Source organism: Hyperolius riggenbachi, chromosome 5 (assembly GCF_040937935.1).
Source record: "Hyperolius riggenbachi isolate aHypRig1 chromosome 5, aHypRig1.pri, whole genome shotgun sequence".
Lineage (NCBI taxonomy): Eukaryota > Metazoa > Chordata > Amphibia > Anura > Hyperoliidae > Hyperolius > Hyperolius riggenbachi.
This window is the reverse complement of record NC_090650.1, coordinates 137,906,562-137,930,269: the sequence shown is the minus strand read 5'-3', so window position 1 is coordinate 137,930,269 and position 23,708 is coordinate 137,906,562. Positions and strand designations below refer to the sequence as shown.

The 23,708-nt window shown below is 41.9% G+C and overlaps 1 protein-coding gene across 8 annotated transcripts in view; it reads left to right on the top strand.

Annotated features, from left to right (window-relative positions):
* Positions 1–22,409, top strand: part of TRAK1 (trafficking kinesin protein 1) — a 318,154-nt gene extending 295,745 nt beyond the window's left edge. For 7 of the 8 annotated variants that reach the window (XM_068236310.1, XM_068236308.1, XM_068236307.1 and 4 more), the window contains 2 exons: positions 11,215–11,317; positions 19,579–22,409. In XM_068236310.1, coding sequence (XP_068092411.1) covers positions 11,215–11,317; positions 19,579–20,365 — 890 coding nt within the window. In that variant the 3' untranslated portion in view covers positions 20,366–22,409. Of the gene's footprint in view, positions 1–11,214; positions 11,318–14,366; positions 14,452–19,578 lie in introns of all 8 variants that reach the window. The other variant, XM_068236314.1, reaches the window with a different exon arrangement.
* Positions 22,410–23,708: the final 1,299 nt, after the last annotated feature.

Here is a 23,708-nt window from a genome sequence, read left to right as displayed (position 1 = left end):
TTATACCGCAGCATTTCCTAGAACTGCCCACATTTTCCACCGTGCAAGTTACATAGGTAACCTCACATACACATGGACTACCGGTAATTATTTCTAGCTCTAGATTCCTGGGAGTGCGATGGGTATTCACATAAATGTAAACTGCATGCTGTCACTGGTTTCCCAAGATTGTGTTATCTTTATTTATTTATTTATTTATTGTATTTATAAAGTGCCAACATATTACGCAGCGCTGAACATTAATTTAGGTTACAGACAATATTTAGGGGTGACATACAGCAATATGACAATACAGGAATACAAGAAAACCAGATCACACAGCACAGTATGAATACCAGGTAATGCTTAGTCAGTCACTGGATGGAGCATGGATATTAGGCAAGTTAGGTTCACTCAGATGCATAGCATGGGTTCACAGTAATGGATGTGCATGATCAGGTAGGACACAAAAGGAGGAGGACCCTGCCCAAAGGCTTACAATCTAGAGGGAGAGGTAAGGACATGAACGGTAGGGGACCAGAGTTCAGCTGTGGGTTTAGAGCACTTGTGAGGGGTAGTAGGCCAGAGTGAAAAGGTGAGTTTTGAGGCCTTTCTTGAAGATGTTGGAGGGGGCTGCCCTAATGGGTGGAGGTAGGGAGTTCCATAGTGTTGGAGCAGCTCTTGAGAAGTCCTGGAGGCGTGCATGGGACTGGGTGATGCGGGGGGCGGTTAGGCGAAGTTCATTGGAAGAGCGGAGTGAGCGGCTATGTGTGTACCTCTGAGTAAGATCGGAAATGGAGGTTGGACAGGTTTTGTGAACAGATTTGTAGGTCAGACACAGTATTTTGAATCTGATTCTGGACTGGATAGGAAGCCAGTGGAGGGATTCTAGGAGGGGATCTGCCGTGGTGGAGCGATGGGAGCAGTGGATAATTCTGGCTGCCGCATTCATGATGGACTGCAGTGGGGCTGTTCGGGTCATAGGGAGATCAGACAGCAGGGCATTGCAGTAGTCAAGGCGGGAAATTATGAGGGCATGGATGAGGAGTTTGGTGGTGGCAGAGGTCTGGAAAGGGCGAATCTTACAGATGTTACGAAGGTGGAAGTTGCAGGACTTTGGGAGGTTTTGGATGTGGGAAGTGAAGAAGAGTGCGGAGTCCAGGGTGACACCCAGACAGCGGGCTTGAGAGGTAGGGCGAATGGTAGTGTGGTTAACAGTGACATGCACATCTGGAGGTTCGTGGATGGCCGGGATGGGAAGATCATAAATTTCGTTTTGTCTAGATTTAGTTTCAGGAACCTAGCGGACATCCAGGAGGAGATGGCTGATAGGCAGGAGGAGACCTTGTCCATGGTAGTGGTGGATATGTCAGGGGTGTGGAGGTAGATCTGGGTGTCATCTGCATACAAATGATAGTTAAAACCCATGGAGGAGATGACCTTGCCAATGGAAGATGTGTATAGGGTGAACAGTAGGGGGCCAAGGACCGAACCTTGGGGGACTCCCACCGAGAGGTAAATGGGGGTGGACGAGGACTCATTGAAGGCGGTCGTGAAGGAGCGGTTGGAGAGGTAGGATGAAAGCCAGGACAGGGCGAGATTGTGAATGCCCAAGGACTGGAGGGACTGGAGGAGTAGGGGATGATCTACTGTGTCAAAAGCTGCTGAAAGGTCAAGGAGGAGGAGAATGGAGTATTTACCTTCAGCTTTAGCTAAGGCAAGGTCGTTGACCACTTTGGTGAGAGCAGTTTCGGTTGAATGGGCAGGCCGAAATCCAGATTTCAGTGGGTCTAGCAGTGAGTTGGCATTAAGGTACTGGGTCAGGCGTTTGTGAACCAGACGCTCAAGGAGTTTTGAGGCAAAGGGGAGGAGGGAGATAGGACGGTAGTTGGAGGGTAGCGAGGGGTCAAGGGAGGGTTTCTTAAGCAGGGGAAGTACAGTGGCCTGCTTGAAGTCAGAGGGGAAGGTGCCTGTGGATAGGGAGAGGTTGAACAGGGTAGTGAGGGCTGGGGCCAATTCCGTGAAGTGAGGCTGGAGTAAATAAGAAGGGATGGGGTCAAGGGGGGGAAGTAGTGGTATGGGAAGTCTGCAGTAGGTGGTTGACTTCCTCGGTGGTAGTAGGAGTGAAGGATGTGAGGGGAGGGATAGGGTGGAGGAGGAGCTGGTTGGGAGGGGGTGGGAGGTGAAGATTGGAGATTGGATATTTCCTGGCGGATGGAGACAATTTTGTTGGTGAAGTGGGTGGCTAAATCTGTGGCAGAGAGGGAGGAAACGGAGGGTGTGGGGGGGGGGGTTTAAGCAGGGAGTTGAAAGTGGCAAAAAGACGCCGGGGGTTGGAAGCTTGTGATTGACATATATTGGGGGAAATGGGGAGTGCACCACACTAAACCGTAGTGGGAATTGAGGACAGATTTGGGAAATGTTATTTTCCCACCAATGACTTTCACGGCATACTCCTGGACTACAGACACGGTCCTCAGCCTTGAGCTGTTACATTGTGACATTTAGGTTAAAGTACCACAAACCCCTGGCAGACAGATTGCTCCTCCCCCCCCCCCCCCCCCCCCCCACACACACACACTATCGGTAAAGCAGGTCTTACCTGTAAAATGATTGTTCATTAAGAACATCTCTAATGCAATCAATGGAATGCCGCCAAAACCGTGATCACACCAGGCAGAAGCCACTGTCACACTTGCAGACTGCTCTGCTCCATAGACACTTCCACCAAGCTCACACGTTACTAGAAAATAAACATATTTTTAACACATAATTATCATCATGTATATATAAGACCTTTTTTTATTGTTCTCAGATTATAGCGTTTACCTTTAGTTAATGTGTTTGGGAGAAGTCAAAAAACAAAATAAATCCCTGTAGGTGCACCACAGACACCACATCAAGATCTAGATAATAATCAGGGATATACTGAAGACACAGGAAACCAAAAATTTGCAAAAATACTTTATCTTTTTCAAAAAAGTGCAGAATCTTGTATACAAAAACTTTAATCACGTAAATAAGTGCATATAACTGGTTGACAAAGGCAACAACATCGATTTGTTTCGGGTTGATGACCCTTTTTTCAGGCCTTTATATATACAATGAGCGTCTGCACAATTGAATTACACAATAGAATCTCATCTGGACAAGTACAAAGCCACGATAGACCACCACATGAGGATTCAAACGAAGAGCCGCATGGGAGCAGGACATCCAAACAGGGCTCATTGGATATATAAAGGCCTGAAGAAGGGTCATCAACCCGAAACAAATCAATGTTGTTGCCTTTGTCAACCAGTTATATGCACTTTTTTTACGTGATTAAAGTTTTTGTATACAAAATTCTGCACTTTTTTGAAAATTAAAAAGAAAGTATTTTTGCAAATTGTTGGTTTTCTTTGTCTTCAGTATATCCCTGATTATTATCTAGATATAGTGTTAACCTTGCGAGTAATATTGTTACCAGGATCAAATTGGGTTTTGAAGCACACCTGAAGTGGGGGATTTGGAGATTGACGTTTATTTCCTTTTTAAATAATACGTATGGCCTTGATGTCCTTCTGGTTCTTTTGCCTCTTATACTTTTAGCCATAGACTTTGAACAAGCATGCAGATCAGCTGCTCTGACTGAAGACATGCTGGTTTCAGGTGTGTGATTCAGACACTGCTGATGCATTAAAGTCCAGTAGGGCGCTAGTCAACTGATATTGTTTAAGAGGAAATAAATATAACAGCCACTATATCCCTCTCAGTTCAGGTGTACTTTAAAACTGTACTCCTGGCATAGAGTACAAACTAATGCAGTGGGGACAAAACATTACACTAACTTTATAGTTACACGTTTAGTTTGGTTGAAAAAAGACACCTATCCATAGAGTTCAAACAGAAGGAAAAAAACAAGTAACTAAGTAAAAATTAGGTTCTGCATTTTTGTTCTGCACCATTACATATCCCAATTGATCCAGAGGAATGCAAAAAATCCTTAATTCATCTTCCACTGGTCCATTGTCACCATCTTCCTTTTTGGGTCCTGTTTTCTCCCCTCAGCACTGGTTTAATGGAGAATATCTTTCCCCCTCCAAGATGACTGCCACATCCCACACCTTACAGCATGATACAGTAATGAAAACTGACTTGGTGCTGAGAGAGAGTCCCACAAAGAAGAGAGGTACCAGAGGGAGTTTTCCTAGGGAGTTCATTTGAGTTTCAGTCTCATACGGTATAGAGTAGAGTATTGTAACATATTAGCCATCAGTAAAATCAAGAAGTCTTAAATCAGGATAATTACCATTTATTGGCTAATACTGTATGTCTTAAAGAGAATCTGTACTCTAAAATTCTTACAATAAAAAGCATACCATTCTATTCATCATGTTCTCCTGGGCCCCTCTGTTCTGTTTCTGCCACTCCATGTGGCTATCCTGGCTTGTAATTGCCAGTTTTAGGCAGTGTTTACAAACAAAAGACATGGCTGCTAACCAGCATGTGATAGGCTGAGAGAAGCTCAGTCAGTGACTCATACAGAGCCTGGAGGGGGCGTGGAGAGGGTGTGTATAGCTTCTTCCTATCACAAGCAGAGCAGCACATTCCAGCCTGAGCCGACAAAGGAAAGAAGATTAGATTATATAACAGAGATAATACAGCCACTGTGCAACTAGGAAAGGCTGCAGTAAGACAGTTCACATTAGAACTGGTATAGCAACTTATAGGATAGAAGAAATAAGGCTGAACATTTTGTTACAGATTCTCTTTAAGGTGTGTACACACGTCGGACTGACACAAGCTACCAGTCGTCAGACCCGCCCGCGGGGCGGACGTTCTGACGGTAGTTTCCGCATGTGTACAGTCTGTCGGCCAGCTGATAAGGCTGTTTTTGACCAATCCGCCGAGCTAGCCTTTAGATATATTTGTTTACTGTCCAAATAGGAAACTAGGATTCCTGTTGCTGCTTTAATGACTCATTTTCAGTTTTAAGACGAGACAAATGTACATAACCAGATATTGGTCAAGTATTTTTTTTATGCTTGTTAGCAGCAGTGTTGAAACTGAATTTCTAAATATGGTTTAGCTTAGAAAATATCTCTAATTCCCCCCCCCCCCAAAAAAAAAATCCATCTATGTAATGATTTAGACTTATTTTTTCTTTTTTGTCCGCCTGTTGTTTTTTTGTCTGTTTGTCTTTTTTCTTTTCATTACTGCAAAATTAAAACTGGTGTGCTTCACATAATCTAAATCTACTGTATGCAACCTTCCTACTCCATGCAGTGTTCATTGCAAAGAAAGGAATAGGGATGGTAAGTGAGAGGCAAATAATTCCAAATTAGTGCAGGATTGTTAAAATGTTATAGGCAAATTTATGCAGCTTAAAAATGGACCAATCGAATCCTGCTAAGGGGTAATTGACTGGTCCATTTTCAAGCTGCAGCTCATAATTTTTGCATCCCGTTTACCACCCCTAGTAAGAGGGTGCAGAATACCAGTTGGTCCTGCTATACTTTGCCTGTAGCACTTCAGAGACATTCCTCCACCACCTGACCATTAATCAGCCTCTGCTTCAATGCATAGACTGGGGTATAAGTCAGGTAGGGCAGGGAGAAGCTCTGCTTTGGTTACTGTGTTTGGACTTGCATTACAGCAAGTCCAAATATAGCAGAACTTGTAGTTATTTTCAGTAGCCTCACACTGCAAAGTGGTCGTCAGTTATGCATATCGTGGAGCTGTCAGTTTGGTTTAGATAACCATTATTAGAAAATAATTATTAAAGAATAAAGAATAATTTAAAGTGAGTGCAGACCACAATATAGCAAAAGTGTTGGAGATGAAGTAATTTTCTTTAAACTGAAACCAATTCAAACATATAGGACCCCATTCACTTAGGCTGGAAGATGGGCAGAAGACAAGGGGATCCCCACCTTGGGTGTTTTCCTTGGATATTGGGTAAGTAGTTGGAAATTGGGTGGCAATCACAGGTTTTGAAGTAGCAACCAGTGTGTGATTGCATCGGGAGAGGGGTGTCCTTCAGTTCTGTGCATCCGTTTGCTCCACTTTTGTGGGATGGTGGGAAGGAAATTTTTATTTATGTATTTATTCTTATAATGACAGCACCCTATATTTGAGTGATATTTGAATGATAGTTCTAATGAGCTGGAGAACCTAAGTGATCCAGCAAACCTGGCTTGGATTTGTGAAAAATATGTCTGCTGTTAGCTGGCAACATTTGCATAGATCACTTGGACAAAAAATTAAAGTGCAGCTGGGATTGCTGTGAGTGCAGTTGTATGGAGAAACCCCCACTGCAAGAATTGGGGGGAAAAAAGGAAATCCAGACTTTACTAACAGCTGAAACCTGGTTGTTTACATTGAGAAACTGCTCTACATCTACCTCACTTTTGTTTGTACACCTTTTTGTAAATTAGCCAGTTAGAGGAGTATGAGCAGCAGCTTGTGGTGCATGTTGCAATAAGGAACTAGTATCTGTTTGATTGATGTGCTCTTATGACAAACACTTGGAGTATGGATTAGCTCTTGAAGCTACCGGTATAAGGTGATTCATTTAAGTTTTATTTTATCAACTTTAATCCACAATAATGTGTTGTGTAAGTCAAAAAAAGAATTCATAAGTGAACATTCTTTTACTCTATAGTGAGCATTGAACCTGCAGCTTCAGTTATGTGAAGTTGTGCTCCTCAGACAGCTTGAAAATGCTGGAAATGAAGGTTTGTTCAGGAACTGTGTTGAAATATACTGTGTATCTGTCTCTTTTACTGTCGCCTTTCAAACTCTGCTTTGTGAAGGACCAGGTTTTCTTGTCTCTCGGTTTCCAGTTCCTGTGCTCATAACTTTGCTTACCTCTACTTTTAGCAGCCTTTATACATAATCAATAATTGGTATACAATGTGGGTTGGTAGTTGTATTTTGGATTACTAGTGATCTGCAAAATAAAGAGATTGCTATTGACAGAGCTTAGCAGCATGTTTCTTTCCTGAGATCTGTAGGTCCATAGCTGCAGTAATACGTGTCGGCACTTAAGCAGAATGGCAGCCATTTTTAATACCTTTTAACATATCTTCACTTACATCGTTATGTAGCCATTGTTTTATAACAGCCTACTGTTGCTCCTCAGGAAAGAATATGGCTAATTTGCAATTCTGTTTCTTGCTAAACACTATCTGCCTTTCTTTTGACTTGTTTAAATGACATACACACACAGCAACTCCTCTTAACATGTTTCCCCAGAACCAGTGTGTCCTCTTCTGCTTTCTGGCTGTTAAAATATCCTTAAAGGACAACTGTAGTGAGAGGCATATGGAGGCTGCCAAATGTATTTCCTTTTAGGCTACTTGCACACTAAGACGTTGCATTAGGTGCCACGTTAAGGTCGCATAACGTGCACCTAACGCGACGCCTGGTGCTCTTCTATGTGGACGTCAGAGTGAGCCGCGTTGTGCAGCTCACTCTGGCGTCCGTGATGCGTACTCTTGTGCGCATGCGGCATCACGTGGTCCCGCCGGCCAATCACCGCACAGAGCGGCCGCTCCAGGAAGTAAACACTGTACGTCACAACGTGCAGTGAATATTAATTAGCCATGTGCCTGGCCACTCTCCGCTCCTCCCCAACATTACTGAGCATGTGCAGACAGTCTAACGCGGCTTAAGCCGCTCTAACACCGTAGCATGCTGCACTTTCGGGAGAACGTGCAGCGTTACATGTAACGCAACGTGGGCTGTGTGAACAGCCCACTTGTGTTACATTGCTGTGCGTTGGGGGAGCGTTACAGGCGCACTAACGTGCGCCTGTAATGTCCCTGTGTGTAAGCAGCCTCAAGCAATACCAATTCCCTGGCTGTCCTGCTAATCTCCTGCCTCTAATACTTTTAGCCATAGACCCTGAACAAGCATTTTTTTACATTGTCAGATATTACCAGATTAGCTGCATGCTTGTTTCTGGTGTTTTTGAGACACTTCTGCAGCCAAATAGATCAATAGGGCTGGCAGGCAACTGGTATTGTTTAAAAGGAAATAAATACGGCACCCTCCATATTCTTCTCACTTCAGCTGTCCTTTAAATGGGCTTTCATTATGTCTTTGTGTATGATGAATTTGCTTTAATCCACTTAACGCTAAAATGGCATCTCCCAACTGACTTGTGATAAATCTACACTTTTCAGCACTTCATTAGCACTTTATGGCTTTGGATACTGTACATATTTTAGATGACAGATGGTGCTTTTAGGCAGATGCACATAATCTATGCTTGGTAAATTACATTTGCATTGAGTGAGCTATGAGATACAACTCTATCAATATTTGTTCCTGACTTTATAAACGAATTGGATAAAATGCATCCTCCTTTTTTGCCATTGGTTTAAAGGGATACTGTAGGGGTGTAGGGGGGAAAATGAGTTGAACTTACCCGGGGCTTCTAACGGTCCCCCGCAGACATCCTGTGTTGGCGCAGCCACTCACCGATGCTCTGGCCCCGCCTCCGGTTCACTTCTGGAATTTCAGACTTTAAAGTCTGAAAATCACTGCGCCTGCGTTGCCGTGTCCTCGATTCCGCTGATGTCACCAAGAGCGCACAGCGCAGGCCCAGTATGGTCTGTGTCTGCGCAGTACACTCCTGGTAAAATCAGCGGGAGTGAGGACATGGCAACGCAGGCGCAGTGGTTTTCTGACTTTAAAGTCAGAAATTCCAGAAGTGAACTGGAGGCGGGGCCGGAGCATCGGTGAGTGGCTGCGCCAACACAGGATGTCTGCGGGGGACCATTAGAAGCCCCGGGTAAGTTCAACTCATTTTCCCCCGACCCCCTACAGTATCCCTTTAAGTGCAACTAGAAGTAGACACCGAGTACGCAATTTTAAAAAATATAACCAGTTGTTAGTTATGCTGAAACTGCATTTCAAAATGTTTAAAGAGTAACTGTTAGCCCCCAAATTGAAATTTAAATCTGTATTGCAATGTTTTATTTAGTATTTCAGTGAACCAAAAAGCCAATGCAGAACTTTAAAATCAATCTAATTTTTTTACAATGTAACCTTTTTCCCCGCTCCGGACGCAAAGCCGCATATCTGATACTGCTTAGCATGCAGAGCATGCCTATGTCTGGCCGACCCCCCCTCTCCCCACCAGGACCAGGTGCCAATATATTCTCCCCAACAAACAGCTGACCGCTCTGACACGGAGACAGAGCGGCAGCACTTCCAGCGCCGTCACCGCAGAGCTGCCGCCGCCGTGCATCTCTCACATGTGATTCTCGGCGGCGTCTGCTCTGCGGTGACGGTGCTGGAAGTGCTGCCGCTCTGTCTCCGTGTCAGAGCGGTCAGCTGTTTGTTGGGGAGAATATATTGGCACCTGGTCCTGGTGGGGAGAGGGGGGTCGGGCAGACATGGGCATGCTCTGCATGCTAAGCAGTATCAGATATGCGGCTTTGCGTCCGGAGCGGGGAAAAAGGTTACATTGTAAAAAAATTAGATTGATTTTAAAGTTCTGCATTGGCTTTTTGGTTCACTGAAATACTAAATAAAACATTGCAATACAGATTTAAATTTCAATTTGGGGGCTAACAGTTACTCTTTAACTGTTTTTAGAGATACAGGTTTCTGGAGTTGAAGTCAATGTGAAAGTAAATGGTGTGGAGCTGTGAAGTATTTTTGTGAACACGTTTTTTGTGTGTAAAGTCTTCTCGGTAGGAAATGAAGGAGGAACATTTGGAGAGCTATGCATGTGTCTGAGGGCCTGGTTGAACTTATGTGACCTGGTGTCATTTCTGCACACACGCTCTACTATCGCTGGAACGCTCGCTCAGCGGGAGGGTCTGATGGACCAGTCGTTCCTTATAGTAGTGCGTGTGTACGCACCTTTAGAAGCAGAGGGTTAGCAGGACTGCCAGGCAACTGCTATAAAGGGAAAAAAATTTCAGCCTCCATGTACCTCTCACTTCAGGTTCCCTTTTAAGGGGTTAAGGTTCATTACTAGGGGTTGCTCAATTTAAGCTGTTCCCACTGCATTAATTGCTCATAGTTTGAATGAAAGAGAACAGCAATTCAATTGCGAAGTGAAGTCCAGAAAAAGGTTGCAGAGATAAAGTACACTGGGTCTAAAATGATTATCCCACAGCCTGTGTAACCTAAATCATATAACCTTGTAAAAGTAATTTTTTTGAAGTTAAAAAGGCTTACTTTGATTTGTAGTGCAGACAGATCAATATTTATTAATAATGCATTTTGTAGTTGGGCAAATTAAAATGAAAGTTCCCCAGTTTCTTTGCCCATGCACCAATGGCAATTCCTTCTGGGTCAAAGGTCCTGACTAGTAGTAGTCGAGACCTGATAATGGAGCATATAGCGGGGGATCAGCGGGGAGCAGAGGATACAGACTGGCAAGGAGGCAATTATTAACGAAAGCAGGTTCTACATTTAACATGTTTTTTTGTTTTGTGTGTGGGGGGGGGGGGGGGGGGGGGGGCAGGGGGTTGGTGGGTTTGGATGAACTTAATGCACAGTATGTGACTGAAGTCTGTTTTAAAGTTAATAATCCAAATGGAGTTATAAATAAGACTCGAGTAAGTGGAAACTTTGACTTATTGTGGCTTAAAACAAAGGTAGTGATCCATTTAGACGAGGAGAGGGTCTTGCTAGATGGAAGTGAAGGAAATGAGCTCAGCTTTTAATTGGATGATAATGCACATTTGTGTAGCTTATATTTCTGCACTCAAGCTTTTTGACATGCAGTTTCATTTAAGATAACCTTCAAACTGTATATACTGTATACTCAGAATTTTGTTTGCTTCTGTTGTCCTTGTTTTCAACCATTTTGAAGACGTGAAAGGAGTGCATGGAAAAGTGCAGTATCCCATAGCATCATATTCATTTTATCTGACCCACATGAACTTATTTCGGATTACTGGTTTGCAGACAATGGCTGCTCTTTGCTGTTGTTTAAGTAGATAGGGAATCATTTCCCAAGCTGTTAGCACCCTGTGGTGAACAAACCACTTGGAGCAGGTGCATATATTGTGCTTATGAATCTGTAGAAGGAAAAGATGCAACTGCTTATGTTTAATATTATAAATAGTAAGTGGTTGCTTATTCATTAATTTCAGTGTTTATCTTGTATGCGGGAATCAAGGCTTCAATCTCAGTTCCCCCCTATCTTAGTTACTGTCAGGATATTACTTTAAAACTACATGCAGTAAGTCACTAATGGTCTTTGTTTTTTCCTTGTGTGTATAGTGCACCACCCTGGGAAATGCTTATCTCAGACCAACTCTACGTTCACCTTCACTACTTGTCGGATTCTGCATCCATCTGATGAACTCACACGAGTCACTCCAAGGTCAGTTATTGGTGCCTGTCTGGTTTGTCTATTGTTTTTTAACCTCTAGTTAAATCCCATCTCCAGCCATAATCCTTTTTTTCTAGTCCTGTGTAGGTGTTCAATAGTACAGCTTTTTCTCTACATATAAACTCCTTGTTTAGCTGATGTCAAATGATTTTTAACTTTTGACTACTAAGGATATTGGTACTTCATGACTGTATTTGTTTTTGCCAGTAACAAGCACTGCATTATCAGAGGACTGCTAAAGGTCTTTTTAAAAAAAAGCTTACGGGGACACTAGCCCTTTCTTTTCATGTTCAGCTTCCCCTCCTCTTACCCGATTGGCTTACATTCAGGATGATGAAACAGATGATGAGATCATGCTCTTAATGCTCTTAGAGGTGCTTACCTGAGCACTTCCTGGCCAGTGTGTCAGAAACTGCAGAAGAGTGAAAGGGGTCATCCGCTTTCTAAAGCGGCCCATACACCTAATGATTTTCCTGCCGAAATACGGCCGTTTCGATCACAGTGTTTGAAACGGCAGTGAAATCGCCGCGCACCGCTGACAGAACGATGGATTTCCGTCCAAAATCCATCATTCCCGTCGACTCCCGTCGATCCATCTGTGCGTCGATAGCGGTCGGGAGTGCGTCGATAGCGGCGTTCGAATGACCGACGACCAACGCAATACAGCGGAGATACATTACCTGCTCCGCCGGCGCGAGTCACCGCTGTCACCTCCCGGCTGGCATCTTCTCCCATCACCTTCCGCATCACGGCATCAGTGTATAACTTCCTGTGTCACTGCAGTGACAGCGGAAGTACAAATAGAGGGCGCTCTATTTGAACTTCCGCTGTCCTTGGAGTGACAGAAGGTTATACGCGGATGCCGGATGTGTGATGCGGAAGGTGATGGGAGAAGATGCCGGGACCAATCGGAGAAGAAGACAGTGGTCCTGATCTCCTGATCTCTTTCAGTAACAGGACAGCAAGGGTTCGATCAGAAACCTCTAACTTCTCTAAAGAGCACCTGTTACCAGTTCATTCTGTCACATAGAGGGCTCAGTCGTCCTTTTGTGGCAGACCATATAAAATCAACATATGGGAAATATTTAGAGGTTAAAGTGATGTTCGTTTATAGTGTATCTGTATTTAAAATATTATTTTGATAAATGATGGGATATAGTAAATTGACAGACACTTCAAGTGCTGCAGATTCCCATTATCACCCCACTGCAGTCTGAACAGCACACACACACACACACACACACACACACACACACACACACACACACACACACACACACACACACACACACCCCCACACACCCCCACACCCCCACACCCTCACACACACACACACCCACACCCACACACACACACACACACACACACACACACACACACACACACACACACACACACACACACACACACATATAATTGTTGGCTATACAATTGGTTATTCCGTTTGTGTGTATTGGAACAAAACAAAAAAAGGTAGGAGAAATAGCAAATTGGACATAATGGCCTCGATTCATAAAGCATTACCGCATTCAGTAATTCAGAAACAGCTGACTTTACCAAGCACTTAGTAAAATGTCAATTCACAAACCTGTTAGTCTTTGCATTGTGTGTCTGTGTGTGCCACACTAAGCATAGACACCAGAAAGAGGAGAAAAGAACTGTCTGAGGACTTGGGAACCAAAATTGTGGAAAAATATCAACAATCTCAAGGTTACAAGTCCATCTCCAGATATCTAGATATGCCTTTGTCCCCAGTGTGCAACATCAAAAAGTTTGTTACCCATGGCACTGTAGCTATTCTCCCTGGGTGTGGACAGAAGAGAAAAATTGACAAAAGTTTGCAATGCAGGATAGTCTGCATGGTGGATAAGCAGCCCCAAACAAGTTCTAAAGAAATTCAAGCTGTCCTATAGGCTCAGGGAGCATCAGTGTCAGCTTGAACTATCCGTCAAAATTTAAATGAAATGAAACGATATAACAAAAGACCCCACTGCTTACACAGAGACATAAAAAAGCAAGACTACAGTTTACCAAAATGTACTCGAGTAAGCCAAAATCCTTCTGGGAAAACGTTTTGTGGACATATGAGACCAAGATAGAGCTTTTTGGTAAAGCACATCATTCTGTTTACCGAAAAAGGAATTGGGCCTACAAAGAAAAGAACACAATACCTACAGTGAAATATGGTGGGGGTTCAATGATGTTTTGGGGGTTGTTTTGCTGCCTCTGGCACTAGGAGCCTTGAATGTGTGCAAGGCATAATGAAATCTGAGGATTACCAAAAGATTTTGGCTCGCACTGTAGAGCCCAGTTTGCTTTCCCGAGATCTTGGGTCTTCCAGCAGGACAATGACCCCAAACATACGTCAAAAAGCATCCAGAAATGGATGGCAACAAAGCGCTGGAGAGTTCTGAAGTGGCCAGCAATGAGTCCAGATCTAAATCCCATTGAACACCTGTGGAGAAAACATAAAATTTATGTAAAGAAAAGGCGCTCTTCCAATAAGAGAGACCTGAGTTTGCAAAGGAAGAGTGGTCCAAAATTCCAGGTGAGAGGTATAAGAATCGTATTGATGGTTATAGGAAGAGACTAATTTCGGTTATTTTTTTCCAAAGGACGTGCAACCAAATATTAAGTTAAGGGTGCCAATAATTTTGTTCTGCCCATTTTTGGAGTTTTGTGCTTTATTTCATCCCTTTTGTTTTGTTCCAATACACACAAAGGGAATAAACTTTTCTGTGAGAAATACTTGCTTTTCTGGAAAAATTTCTGGGGTGCCAACAATTTCGGCCATGACCGTAAATAAGGTACTGCAAAGAGCCAACTTTGTCGCACAAAAAAAAAATAACATTTGGACATAAGCTGTCAGATGGAATTTTTCATTGTATAATTGCCATCTCACTTTTGTCAAAAGGAGCCAGCTTTAAAGCCCTTAATATTCCCTTCTACTCTTGGTGCTTCAAATGGATTATAGACTTCTACATATAATTAGACAATAAAATCAAATACTGCTCCTTTAACCAAAAGTGCTTCCTTACAGGTCATTTGATGAAGAGGAAGAAAGCACTTTATACCAGCTGTTACTAAGAGGAGCTATAGGGCACTATGACTGAGCATTACAGGGGGTGAGCCTTATTGCTTAGTACAGCCCTTTTTAAGTGGAAATGTCAATGTTTGCAGCACAAAATATTAACAAAACTAAGAACTGCACATGCTGCTTTCCCAGATGAGGGTTTGAAGCAGTCTTATTTTGGTTTAGTGGCATGTTTTCTTGTTAGACTGTGGAATATTTTTCAGTATTAAAATTGCATTTTTACTACCAGCACGGGGTTTTTTGTTTTGTTTTGCTTTTTACTTTAAATGGTATCTGTATGATGATTGTTCTATGTATGAAAACTGCCACCTTGAGATCACACTGTCACTGTATGCTTTCTGCCATTGCTGCAGCTGTCACCAGCAAACACCTGGTGATGCTGCTTTTAACCCATAATTTATAGTAGGAAAAATAGCTTTCTCCCCCCCTTGCTTATAAAAGTTTTTTTTGTCATTTAAATGCAATGTTATTGAAATGAATGAATAAAACAGAAACAAGTGTGAGGTGGCCTGGTGTCAAGAGCCATAAATAGTGGAACGCCTGTACAGCTTTTTACATTGTATGGTTTCTTGTAAGAAAGTTTTGGCCAACAATAAGGAATTTTTTTCCTATCTCAAATGCCTAGTTGAAGGTAGGGATAAATCAATGCACGGGGCTTAAAGGGAAGGACCTAGGTGAATAACAATCAAAAATCTACTTACCTGGGGCTTTCTCTAGCCCCTGGCAGCCGTCCTGTGCCCTCTCTGCAGCTCCGAAATACTCGAACTACTGCGTCTGCGCAGTACAGTCTGGATGACGTCAGTGCGACTCCGTGAGCTGCACGCTGGAGCACAAGTAAGATGCATCTGCATCTGCACCGGAGGGGACCGGGATCCACTGGAGCTGCGGCGAGAGCACAGGATGGCTGCCTGGGGCTTGAGAAAGCCCCAGGTAAGTGGAGTCTTGATTTTTATTCACGTTGAACCTTCCCTTTAAGATTATAACTGGTCATGCCCTTAAAGCAAACCTGAACTGAAAATAATCCTAAGAAATAATTGTATTTGTTTACTAATGATAAGTAGGACATTAGTAACACGAACAGAGTCTTTTATAGTTTTATTTTTAGTTTACAGGATTCATTTTTAAGACTTTATTCTAAAACACAGCCAACAAGGACCTGTTTCCACTACACGCATTATGGATGCAGAAAAACTGACTCCAATGAATGCCTATGGGCCTGTTTCCACTAAATGCGATTTTTCTGATGCAAAAACATTATGGATGGCATGTTGCAGATTTCTGTATCAGATTCTGATTGCAGAAAATCTCCAATGAATGCCTATGGGCCTGTTTCCTCTATTGTTTTCATTGTATGGGAAACCATAAAGAAATCTGAAAATCGCGTTTAGTGGAAACAGACCCATAGGCATTCATTTTTTGGGGGAAACAGTCCTTAGATAGCCACATCTAAAAATCTGGATGCAGAAAAACTGATGCAGAACTGATACAGATCTAGTGAACATAGGCCCTAATAGTCTGATGTAACATCTACTTCATTCAGCAGCAAAATAATGACAAGTAATGGCCCTTTGAACTTTTTAGCTCTAAAAATGCTATCATTTTCTCAGCCAGATAAAATGGTTTTGCTTTATATTTACTTTTCAGGAAACTGAAATTGAATTTGGCAAGCCGTTCGATAAGCTCATTAGTACAGATAATAGCACTAGTTTTTTTTGTTTTTTTTTAATGCTTGCTGCACTGGAAAACAGAAATGGTCTTTAGACAATTTCTCACCAGGACTTATACTACTGTATATGTACCTATGTTTATCCCACCATGTAACATGTCACTTCAGGTATGCTTTATTAATGGCATGACCAAATATAGTGGGGGCCCAGACTTCTTCCTTCCTTCATCCACCAGGGCCCATGTCCCATTTTTGCCTGGCTGTTGCCCCCCTTTAACACATCCACAGGCGAACGCAGCAGTAGTGCTGGGACCAATCTAATCACAATAACCCATGCATAACCTCCAGTACAGGTGGACATGATAAATGCAACAGTTTAGGCAGAGAAAAACAACAATCCTGAATTCAAACCATGGCAAAAGAGTCACGGGAATTTGAACAGTAGCAGATGTAAAAGGAAAAAAAAGGAAAAATATTAACAAAGATAAAATATAAATGAAGAACAAAAATGTTCACATCCTGCCAGTAATTCAGACCAATGCTTCAGATGAATCCTGGTGGCAAAGCAAAGTTTACTTCTGTATGGTAAATGCATATGGGGGTCAGGAATGATCCCTTTATTGGGTAGTTCAGCAACCCCCAACAATGTGCTTCCCATTCTTAAAAGCTATGCTTGTTTCAACTGGCCACTTGAACATTTGATTGGTGTACCCAGTGTTTAAAAACACAAGTTCACAAGGCACCTCAGTGCATGGTTAAATGTCATTTTTCTGATAAATAAAGCAGGCCACCTGCAGCCGATGTAGTGTGATACTTACAATAAATAAGGATATATGCAAGCGTGGACAGTCTGCCCTATTCACTTCAATGGAGATGATTTTGTCTGCTTGTATGCAGAGAGCCACAGGAGTCTATTGCTCTCTACACTTCATCACTTAACTGAATACTTCCACAATATTTGAACTAGGCTGAGAGTATAATCTTTAATCCTGACCTTGATTGAGTTATTTGACAAATAAAAGATTTTGACTTGTTTTGAAAAGGAAAGTGATAGGTCTCAGGTATAATAGCAAAGTCTGTCCAAGAGACATTAAATGTCTTTATATTCTTTAAAAACACACACTTGGCACATATCAAACTCATTTTTTAAACACATATTTTTAAAGTCTCTGAAGTACTACCATAGCTTTCTGCTGAAAATTATGGAGCGGTCTCCACCTGTATGTTTACGTTGCTTCACAATGCGCCACATCTACAGTATTTCACACTGTGTGCTACATTGCCTCATGTTACCATATCCTGATGTACACATAGAGAATGCACTGAACACAACCAGGATGCTTGAGTTTTTGCAGCCATTTTTCAAGCTTCTGACAAACCGTTCAAATGGGATTTTCTTCTCATCAGGCTGGTATTTTATTTTATTTTTTTTTACCAATATGTGCAACGGTAGCACTACTGTGAGATTGTATCAGACAGGCTAGTCTTTGCTCTTCACACACTTTATTTAGCTTTAGATGCCAATGACCATATCATTGGTTCAGCGATTTTCATTCGTTGAACCACTTTTGATAAGTATTCAGCAACCACTGCCATTTTTGTGGTGCGTGACCCAGTCGTCTGACCATCACAATCTGACACTTGTGGGAGTCTCTTAGATCATCTGGCCCATTCACATTTACCTTCCTCCAATACATCACTTTCAAGAACTGTAATACATCTTTGACACTTTGTGGTGTAGGCCAGTCAGGATGAGTGGAGTACACAAAGCTTATAATGGTTAATGACAGCACCCCTTTTATATAAGTAAAGTCAATCAAAAAGTTGGCACCTCCTCAGCAACAGAAATCTTTATTTTTAAACAACATGGAGCCAATGTTTCAAGACAAGTCTGAATCAGACCTCTTCATCAGGGCATGTAAATAAGAAGCATGATTCCTTTACTCAAATGTAAAGGTAGCTCTACTGCACTCTTCCGCTCATTTTTCCCCTTAGCATTTAAGCTTGCCCATCCCCTACCCTATTCCCTAGCACTTACCCTCCTAAACGGTGCCTAACCCTAACCCCTCAAATTGTATCAGCTTGACTTCTGTTCTCTGGCCAAAATCGTGCATACTTCAGCATCAACTTTGTTATAACCAAGCCCTAAATTGCCTTGTTGTCTGATGAATTTCCTGGATGCCAGAATATGCAATGTTCTAGCCAAGCACTGGTATCCAAACCAACAACACTGGAATATGTGACCTCTGACATCCCTGTGTGATCAGCTTAGGTCAAGGGACTCATTGTCACCCTTTTCCTGTGCAACTTGTTCTACTACTAGTTTTTCAATCCCTTTTATTGTAATGACAATGATACCTCCTCCGTGTCAGTGAAAAGGTTTAAAGTGATTGTAGGTATGTTTGTAACCAATTACAAGGCTCTGGTCAAATAAAAGATTAACATTTGGCTTGTTTGTGTTTATACTTTCTTGTCTTCTGCATGCCTGTTTGTGATATCTAACCATAGAATGACTACATTGTCTCTTAACAAATTGCTACTATTGTTAATTTTGAGGAAGAATGATTCATGCATTGATTTCTCCTTCAAGGAAATGTCATTTAAAGAGAATCTGTATTGTTAAAATCGCACAAAAGTAAACATACCAGTGTGTTAGGGGACATCTCCTATTCCCCTCTGTCACAATTTCGCCGCTCCCCGCCGCATTAAAAGTAGTCAAAAACAGTTTTAAATAGTTTGTTTATAAACAAACAAAATGGCCACCAAAACAGGAAGTAGATTGATGTACAATATGTCCACACATAGAAAATACATCCATACACAAGCAGGCTGTATACAGCTTTCCTTTTGAATCTCAAAAGATCATTTGTGTGTTTACCTTCTGTCCCCTTCTTCTCTCATGCACTGAACATTACAGGCTTCCTGCAGACAGCTCTGCCTGTGTTTGTAATTCCTCAGTATGTGTCAGCCAGCTACTTTCACAGCCTAACAGAGGAGGATTTTTATCCAGCTCTCTTCTATCACTGATAAGATAGCAGAGAAGCTGCTGGCTTATGTAAATAAAACACACACTGGAGTGTGCATAGAGGAACAGACCAGCACGGAAGAGTTGGCAGCCTTCCAGACACAGGCCGACAAGTCTGACAGGGGAAAGATACATTGATTTATTACAGAGACCGTGATAGTACAAAGTGCTGCAGTGAGCCAGAACAGATTAGAATAGGTTTAGGAACTTGTAGGATGGTAGAAAAAACGTTGTAATTTTTTTTACAGAGTCACTTTAAGCTTTTGCCATAGTTTAAGATAAATTAGCTAGGGGTTTTGAACCTTAATTTAGTTAGGTGACTTCTCTATTTACAAATGCACTGTTGCCCATTCCTTGCAATGTATTCTAAGGATCTGCTTTCTAACCACTCTTTGGTGGAATTTGTCATTGGTCAGTTTCTTTATTTGCTGTATTTATTAACTCTGCCTTTAAATTATGTTCTCCAGCCTTAATGCAACACCGACTCCAGCTTCTGTCATCTTCAGCAATCTAAAATCTACGCCAGCAAGCACACCTTGCACACCTCGACGTCTGAGCTTGGCCGAATCTTTTACCAATCTTAGAGAATCAACAACCACTATGAGCACATCTCTTGGACTGGTGAAGCTACTGAAAGAGCGAGGCATTTCAGCAGCTGTGTACAACCCACAAAGTTGGGACCGGGCTGGAAATGTTACTTGTATGAGCCAATCTCTTCCAAAAATGGCTGTCATACCATCTACTCCTCCAAACTCGCCTATGCAGACACCAAGTTCTTCCCCTCCTTCCCTTGACTTTAAATGCACCAGTCCACCTTATGATAACTTCTTGGCTTCCAAGCCTGCCAGCTCTATTCTAAAAGAAGTGCGGGAAAAGAAGAACATACGAAGCAGTGAATGTCAGACTGATGTCTCTGTCTCCAATCTTAATCTAGTGGACAAAGTCAAGAAGTTTGGAATTGCCAAAGTCTCAGGAACAGCACAGGTATCTTCTGTAAGTGATAGCCAAGGGCCTATTATATGTGGTGCACAGGGACCCGTACCGGTATATGTTCCTGGCGGCCTCTTACCAGAAGGTCTTCCTTACCCTAGTGTAACAAGTACTATAGGTGGCATTCAGCTGAACAGTGGGATTCGAAGGAATCGAAGCTTTCCAACGATAGTAGGATCTAGTATGCAGATGAAAGCTCCATCAACACTTGAACCAAGCATACTTATGGGAGCCAAGTTACCAAAACAGACAAGCTTAAGGTGAAGAGCATCAAGCCATTGGCAACCATGTTTCTGGTGTCAGAGGCTGATTACAAAATCTTATATTCTGAACCTCCTGCACATTTTGGTTGTTTTTTGAGGATAGGACTTGCCTCCTCTCACTTCTTTCCTATGACTTTTACTGACAAATCATCGTTGTGCCTACATTAGAAGAGGAGACTGCACTTTGTATAAATATGTAGATAAGAATCATATTGTAACTAAATTTATTTCACCGACTGAACATGGTGACTTTCTGATGTTGCTGTAATATTGTAGATATTGTTCATGAATAATACTGTACATTAAATTAATGGGGTAAGTGGGATATTGTATGCACTGACTACAAATGACTTTTGCAGTAGAGAATGCAAATATAGTTTTAGTATTAAAATAACTTTTGGATCGAACAAGGTTTTAATTTCATTTAGAAGGAAATTTAGCCCAAAGAGGTCTGCTATATATACTTGGAGCATTTGATGATGTTGGTGATATTTGATGCAATATATTGATATCCTTTTTGTAGGTTTCTTAAATATTTCTCATCACTACATGGCATACCTTTCACAGTATCACTAACAAAACATTTCAACCAGAGCTAACAAGGAAGAACTTGCCTAAAGAGTATCTGTTGCTTAATCAGCTTAGGAAAGCCAGTCTGTTGACTGGTTCACTAGTCACCATCGATTCATCACAAATTTACTGCATCAGTATTGTTTCAGACCACAGAATGGCTGTTTTGTTTTTGTTTTCACTTTTTGAAGGTATCATGTATTAGAGCGATATACAATACATAACTTGACAGCTGCATTTGCTAATAGTATAGTGGTCTGTAAAGCTAAGTACCCATGTGAAGATGGATCGGGTGTCATGATCAGCGGTGACCAACGGCGTTCCCCAATCCATCTTCACGATTGTGGCAATGATGGCGCAAATGATCATGGGTAAAATGTCCGCAGCTGTCAATGGGGATCTGAAGGATGATCGTTTATTGATCTGACATGACATTTGTGACCACCATACATAGCTGAACATCGTTTAACAAATTTTTAGTAAACAAAGTTACACGTCACAAAGATAAAGCCGTTCTTCGCGGAAAAAAATGCAGCTACAATCTCGTCGTGGGTACAGACCTCAAGTGCAGTGGACTGCTGTGCAATCAGGTCACACAAGTTAAGCACATTTTTTTTTAATTGCTTCTATCACTGTGCACTGGGACCTTTTGAAAAAAGTCAGTAACAAAAAGGGAAACAGTAGGTACACACATTAATATAAAGTGACGCTATCATTAAATTTAAATACTTGAAGTTGAAAAGTGTAATAGCTATTTTTATGTTCTTTAAAGAAGGTCAATACTGTACAAAGTACCATTTTTTTTAAACTTTAGCACACAAATTATATTTTATTTTCTTCTAGGTTTCATTTTAAAGCGTTAGCCATTCAGTAAAATTTTAGTCCACTGTATCGCCATTGCTTAATTTTTGCTCTTATTACAGTAACCCTTTTACTTGAATGTTGTTTTTAATTGCACCAAAAAGTTTATTTTGACATCATATTTAACCTATATCTATGGTCTTTTAAGACTGGCATCTAGGATATCATATCAGAATTTATCAATTTTTCAGCATTACAGTTAGTGTGTTACAGTTAGTACGTTAACTCAAAGAAATTAAATTGTGAAAGAGGTGTGTATAACATTCTTAAACAGGTCAGCGGAACAACCCAAATCTATAACCAGATTTAAAAATAAGAATTGGCGGTGGGTTAACTGGTTGAGAAATCATCTGGGTTTGAACAATAGTTTAATCCTTCATCTCTGATAAGCTTCTTCAAAATGTTATATCTCCATCAGTGAATGTTATAAATGAAGAAATCTTGCAGAATGCTACTGGCAGTTTATATAGCAGTCATTTGTATTATGCTTTTGCCTTCATACAGTCATTTTTTGTTCTGTTGTACTCTGCTATATGTGCCAATCATTTGCACGCCTTCATTCTTTAATATTGTTAAGTGGAATGCAGAGTATATTAAAGGACCATCTTCTATAACTTGCTTGCCTCCCCGAAGTGCCACATGCCTTGGATTAATAGCAATGAGCAAAAAATATATTCCGGTTATGTACAATATACATCAAACATTGCGGAATGAACACTGCTGTAAGAAATGCTGCTCTTCAGTTCCTTTTTTGTTTCACCCTGGTTTAATATTAAAGGCTAATTTTAACTAACAGAGATAATTCAACATTAAGGTGCCCACCTTAAGGTGCCCACTAACGATCATTTGACTTTCCAGTCTGATAATTGCAATCGGAAATCATGGATTAAGCTCATAAATGGAATAAAATTATAACCAATCTTATCATTTCAGATCATTCATAAAAACGGATCAATAATCTGACTGATGATCAGATCATTTGTTGTTGACTAGTACCATCAACCGCATCCAATCTGATTAAGTAGATCGGAAGGTCAATTGGGAGGTAAAATTGGATCATTAGTGGACACCTAAGGTGTCCAATAGCGGTACTTTTTTTTAGCATATGATGAGATTTTGGTTAAGACTACTTAGATGGAAAGTAAAGGTTGCATTTAGACTATCCACACCACTAAAGAATCCAAGTTACTATCATATCTAAGCCAGTTATGATCATAGATATGAATAGATCCATCAAGCAGAATGATCATTTCTCTAACCCCCTTGGCGGTAATCCCGAGCTGAGCTCGGGGTATGCCGCCGGAGGTCGCCGCTCAGGCCCTGCTGGGCCGATTTTTAATCTGAAAAAAGCAGCACACGCAGGCGATCCGCCGCGTGCAGCGGCGAAAGAGGGTCCCCCCAGCCGCCCGAGCCCAGTGCAGCCGGAACAAACAGTTCCGGCCGGCGCTAGGGGCTGGATCGGGCGGCTCTGACGTCAGGACGTCGACTGACGTCCATGACGTCACTCCGCTCGTCGCCATGGCGACGAGGAAAGCGAAACAAGATAGGCCGCTCATTGCGGCCTATCTTGTTACTTTCGATTGCCGGAGGCGATCGAAAGTACGCTTCCGGAGCGCCCTCTAGTGGGCTTTCATGCAGCCAACTTTCAGTTGGCTGCATGAAATAGTTTTTTTTTAATTTAAAAAAAACCCTCCCGCAGCCTCCCTGGCGATTTTAATAGAACGCCAGGGAGGTTAAGGAAACAAGTGATGCTGCCATTGTTCCAGATTGATTGGGGCCCGAAAATAAGTGTATCCGCTAAAAACTGTACCGTTTAGGGCACAGATATAGTGTTAGCAGACAATCCAACCCAGTGCTGCTACCCAGAGTTGAAGCTTCGGGAACCACCCATCCCGTTCCTCTCTTGCAATCTT